Source organism: Apiospora phragmitis (assembly GCF_038363925.1).
Source record: "Apiospora phragmitis strain CBS 135458 chromosome Unknown utg000010l:1.0-9815664.0:1.0-9183399.0, whole genome shotgun sequence".
In the NCBI taxonomy this organism is placed as follows: domain Eukaryota; kingdom Fungi; phylum Ascomycota; class Sordariomycetes; order Amphisphaeriales; family Apiosporaceae; genus Apiospora; species Apiospora phragmitis.
Window position 1 is genome coordinate 8,245,887 of NW_027117409.1, and position 5,137 is coordinate 8,251,023.

At 56.4% G+C, this 5,137-nt stretch overlaps 2 protein-coding genes across 2 annotated transcripts; both read left to right on the top strand.

The window, feature by feature from the left end:
• Positions 1-365: 365 nt before the first annotated feature.
• PG994_012269 (lustrin a-like protein) lies at positions 366-2,489 on the top strand (the record flags this gene model as incomplete). Its single annotated transcript, XM_066863678.1, has 3 exons — positions 366-523; positions 628-1,832; positions 1,897-2,489. 3 exons carry the CDS (start codon positions 366-368, stop codon positions 2,487-2,489), a joined length of 1,956 nt encoding a protein of 651 aa, XP_066712788.1.
• A 1,560-nt stretch (positions 2,490-4,049) lies between these two features.
• On the top strand, positions 4,050-4,373 carry PG994_012270 (uncharacterized protein; the record flags this gene model as incomplete). The annotated part of the gene is made up of 1 exon (XM_066863679.1): positions 4,050-4,373. One exon carries the CDS (start codon positions 4,050-4,052, stop codon positions 4,371-4,373), a length of 324 nt encoding a protein of 107 aa, XP_066712789.1.
• Positions 4,374-5,137: the final 764 nt, after the last annotated feature.

The window sequence follows — 5,137 nt, forward strand, 5'->3', positions numbered from 1 at the left end:
CTGGCGAGAGACTAGCCGGGGCTACCTACTATATACTAAGATCCACTATAGGGCTTTTTGGCGCAACTCAGCCGCCTAGCACGGGATGGAGATGATTACAGGGGTAATGGAGGTTCTCTGCAAACCCGACTATCAACATGAGACTTGTAGATGGCAGGCAATGAGGTCAGGAGTATTAAAAGAAGGCGAGTTGACCTCATCAGTCTCACTTCTTTCCCCTCCTCATCGCCTCTTGTTTCTACAACACTCTTTCTTGGTTCAGGTTTCCTGCTTCTATATCTGGTGTGCTCAGTCACCCATTTCTCTCTTTCTCTTCTTCATCAGCTAGCTTGATCTTTTGGACTTTTCCAACCCCCTCACTCAAAATGTTGTTCAACACTCGCAGCGTTTACGCTGCCCTTTTCATTCTTTCACACGAGGCACATGCCGCAGTTCAGGCAAACCAGACCCAGGCTGCCGCTCCCGGCGGATACCCTGTGGCACCTCCGCCCCCCGCCGCCGCGGCTCCCACTTCTCTATCATCGTCAGTGGCTCTGACATCTGCCGCCTCTCTGTCAGCCTCTTCTAAGGCTCTGACATCTGCCGCCGCCGCGTCTCTTTCCGCCTCTTTGTCGTCCTCCAAGGCAGTGACATCCGCAGCGGCATCTCTCTCCGCCTCGCTGTCATCCGCATCAGTAGCCGCCACCACACAGTCCAAGTCGCCTTTCGTTCAGCCTCCTCCCCGGCAGCAGCGAAGAACGAGACTGCCCCGGCCGACAAGGGGAAGCCCGCTCCTCCACCATTGGCAGCACCGGGTGCCTCTTACCCGGTCGCCCCGGCCCCTAAGGCCAGCGATAAGCCGGCGCCTCCTCCCGCTGCTAACCAGACGGCTCCCCTGCCGCCACCGCCTGCTGCTGAGGGTGCCGTCAAGAACGGAACCGCTCCCTCGCCACCTGCTGCCGCCATCCCTCCCCCCGCCGCCGAGGGTGCTAAGAATAACGGCACTGCTCCCCCGCCACCTGCTGCTGTCGTCCCACCTGCCGCCGAGGGTGCTGCGAAGAAGAATGGCACTGCTACTCCCCCGCCACCACCTGCTCCGATTGTCGATGCTAAGAACCAGACTGCTCCCCTGCCTCCTCCCCCCGCGGTTGTTAACGGTGCTGCCAACAAGACCTCCGCCGTCTCTCCGGCTGCCACCAGCTCTGGCTTGTTGTCTGCCAAGCCCTCTGCTGGAGTCGCAACACCTGCGCCTGCTGCGGGTGCTCCTTTTGCCAACGGCACAGCACCTTTCCCCAACGCGACTGCTATCGCGCCTGCTGGAACAACGACTATGGTTGTTGGCGTCACGCAAGTGCACACTGTGATCTCCTGCGCGCCTACTGTCACGAACTGCCCTGCTGCTACGCAAAGCGCGGCCGTGTCTAGCGCTTTCGCCAGCTTGCCCGCGGGTGCCATTTCTAGCGTTGTCATCACCAACGTTATTGACCTGACCACCACCGTCTGCCCCGTCTCGAACGCCGGATCTATCTCGTCGGCCATTATCTCCAGCATTGCCAGCAACAACCCTGTCGTGACCACAACTGCCAAGGATGGTTCCAAGGTGACTGTCACTGTTACTCCTGGTATGGGCGGCGGCGTCCCCGGTATGCCTGCTCCCACTCCTGGCCCTGGTGCTCCTGGTGCTCCCGGTGCCGGTACTCCTAAGGGACCTGGCGCTCCTGGCGCTCCTGGTGCCCCCGGTGCTGGAAACAACGGTGGAATTTTCCCTCCTGGCGCTCCTGCTGTGGTCACCACCACTCTTGCTGGCGGAGCCCAAGTCATTGTCACTGTCACTGAGGTTATGACCCACACTGGTGTCGTGACTGCCACCGCTACGGACGGCAAGGGCCAGAAGATCACTCTGACTGTTACGGCCAGCCATGTTGCAAGCACATCAGCAAATGACGCTGTTGGCCAGAACCCTGCTCCTACTGCTCCTGCTGGAGGCAACGGAGGATCTACCCGGCGGTTCCAACGGCGGCTCCAACGGTGGTTCCAACGGCGGCTCCAACGGTGGTTCCAACGGAGGAGCTGGCCAAGTCCAGCCTCCTGCAGCCCCATCCACTGTCTACATCACCGCACCTGCACCTCCCGCTGCTGTGGCTTCTACTGTCTACATGACCGCACCCGGTGGAGCTCCTGTCCCGGCTGTCACTGTCACCGCCCCAGGAGGCCCTGGTGCTACTGTCACTGTTACCGCTCCCGCTGGCTCTGCCGGTGCCGGCAAGGTCGTCACTGTCACTGCCTCTGGTGCTGGTGGAAGCGTTGTCACCGTAACTGCCCCTGCCCAGACAGTCGTCTCCACTGTCACTATCAGTCCAGTCGCAGGTGGCGTATGCACCTGTATCCCGGAGACTCCGGGAAGCGCAGCGCTGGAGAAGCTCGCCGGTCCTCCTGCCCCGAGCAAGCAGCCCCCTCGACCTATGGCTCGCCGCTCGTTCGCTCACCACCGCATGGGGTACGCCGCTTAAGGCTGAGCGAGGGCTAGTCACGCAGTACACATCTAAAGGGTTTTCTCTAACTCTCTGTATCTTTTAAAGACTAACACGTTCATTATGATATTCTCACTTTCACGACTCTCTTTGATGACAACTTTTTCACGGGATCTTTTGGCGTTTTTGATATACACGGTCTTTGCTTGACAACGAGAAAAAAAAGATGACAGGTTTCGCGATTCATTGTACATTATACTGGGAGAAATCCAGAACACGAGCCATATGGGGCAGGAGGATTCAGGAAACTGGTCCAGTCATTGGGCATCGCCAGGGGCGGGCCAGGAGTGCGGGAACGGGAGGCATCAACGGGTGTCGACCACTCGCCTTGTTTCTTCATAAATTCAATTTATCGATACCCATGCAAACATATCTTGGCTCATTCAATGTGTGTCGTGACCTGGTTTTGACTTGTGACACCTTAGCCAAAGTAATGCTCGTAAATAAGACATCATAGATTCTGTCTGAACATTATGGGAAGAGACGTGCTAATTCTAACCACCCCTTCCTTGTAAGTGCTCACTCACGTTTGCTTGGTTAACCAGCCTGCCAGGCCAGTTCGTCTGGGCATTGATCGGCTACGGTGCCGAGGATCAGTTCATATGAAGGCTCGAAGGCTGTGCTTCCCAGTTCATGCATGCCTCGTGGCCCCATAAGAGCGTGAAACCCGAACACCGGGCTCTAGCGAGGTGCTAGGCTGTTCCACGATGTGATCAAATCTCAATTTTCAAAATACTGATCCCCGAAAGTCAGGCTATATCTCAGGTCTGGCTATTGTCAAGGCGGCTTCATTCTCTCTTGCTTTTTCAACCCTGTTGCGGGTGGCCACAATAATGGCATGACGTTGGTTCCAGAAAGAGAAAGAAAAAGGAAAGACCAGGGTTTTTATGCATAATGAACCCTGGAGAGATTTTCGTCTCTTGGCAGGTTCGTCTTGCCAAGGATGAGACGAAGGCCTGGGCCGACCTGGGGAAAGCCGGGATACCGCGGCAGATCCCGATCGACGTCGGCTGTGGTCATCTGTTCTTCTTCTCCTGCTCCTTGTGGCATCATCTGCTTCACTTGTCTCGTTTCCATCCCCTGTCAATGATGTGATGAGTCTTTTTCTTCGCCTCAGAAGACTACCGGGTTGGGAAACCGGTTCGAAATGCCATTCCTCGATGCACACAAATCACCCGTCGTAAGGCCTATTCTCTCATTTGCGACACCACTGCGTCAGAGGAAAAGTATTCTAAAAGATGGTAGATCAGATACGACGGAAAACCCGCCGACAAAAGGGGAGCCTCTGAAAACTTAAACCCAGTAGCACCTGCTGCTGAATTTCCTGTCAGTCCTGCTTGAACCCTCTGCGAAGGTATGTCGAAGCACCCAGTTAGTGTTGGTCAGTAGAGAGGCAGGAAATGAATCAATCATTGCTGGTAGTTATTGACCTATCTGTGTCCTTGAGGGAAAAGCCCCTGGTTCCCGCCTAAATCTAGATAATTAAAGACTAGCTAAGCACCGGGCTAACTGATCGGTAACGTTCGCGGCGAATGCCTTATGAAACGCCGCCGGATCATCTACGCGCCCGGCAACCTCCTCAAGCTCGTCAGCAAGGCAAGTTCGCACGGCGGTGCTGAACCGGTCGCCGGCTCTGTGCCGCAGATCCGCGTCCGCGGTCAGGACGAGCCGGTCGTGGACGGCGGTCTCGTCTTTGACGTCTTCAAACCCTCTTCGGCTCGGGTCGAAGCTGGCGGCCGGCCCCAGCGCGCCGGGTGCGCGTACAGCTGCTGCGGCCGCCGGAACTCCCGTGTGACGTCGGACGGGTCGGTGCCCGGCCGCGACATGTCGAAGCCGAAGAGGTGCGGGCGCGAGAAGTCGTAAGGGGTAGGGGAATGGCCCGCGGGTCTGTCACCCGGCTCATTACCTTCAGAGTTGTCGGCTTCTGGGTGTTCCTGGGATCGGAAAAAGACAATGTTCTCGCTCCTGATGCTCTTGTGCAGCCAACCCACCACGTGCAGGCTCGAAAGGGCTCGGGCCAGCCTCAGGGGCGATGGTGACTCTCATGTTCAGGGAAATGATCTTCTCGCTTTTGTAGGCGTCCTTCAAGGTCATGAAAGGTACCTTGGTATTGTTACTGGAAGCCACGTGCCCCGGGACCGTGAAAAGTAAGCCGATTCGGTTTCGCGTAGGCTGGTCAATGTATCCTACGTAGGGCGCAATGTGAAACATGGGGTGCGAGACCTCCCGGAGGAGCCGAGCAAGCTTTTTTGCTTTGGCTACAACGGTCTCTTTCTCTTGTCTTCCCTTGCCGTAAAAGCGGCTCTCAAGTATAACCGAATTGTTGCGATATTTACCCACCGCGTACTGCCGAAACTCGTTAATATGAGTTACCGAGTTGAATGGCAACGCCGAAATGGTGGAATAATCGAAATTTCCAGCAAGCTTCTGGTTCAGCAGCTTTAGCGTTGCTGACTCGGCCAGGCCGATCGGACCTGTTTTAGGATCCTGAGAGAGTTCGTAGGCGGTGTTGGAGGAGAAGAATGAAGGGTCCAGAAGCAGGATTCTCTGAATCGCTTGCTGTACTTGCTCATTCCATTCCTGCAAGTCTCCGAGGGCTAATTTGGCCCTTGAGGGCTCCGCTTCAT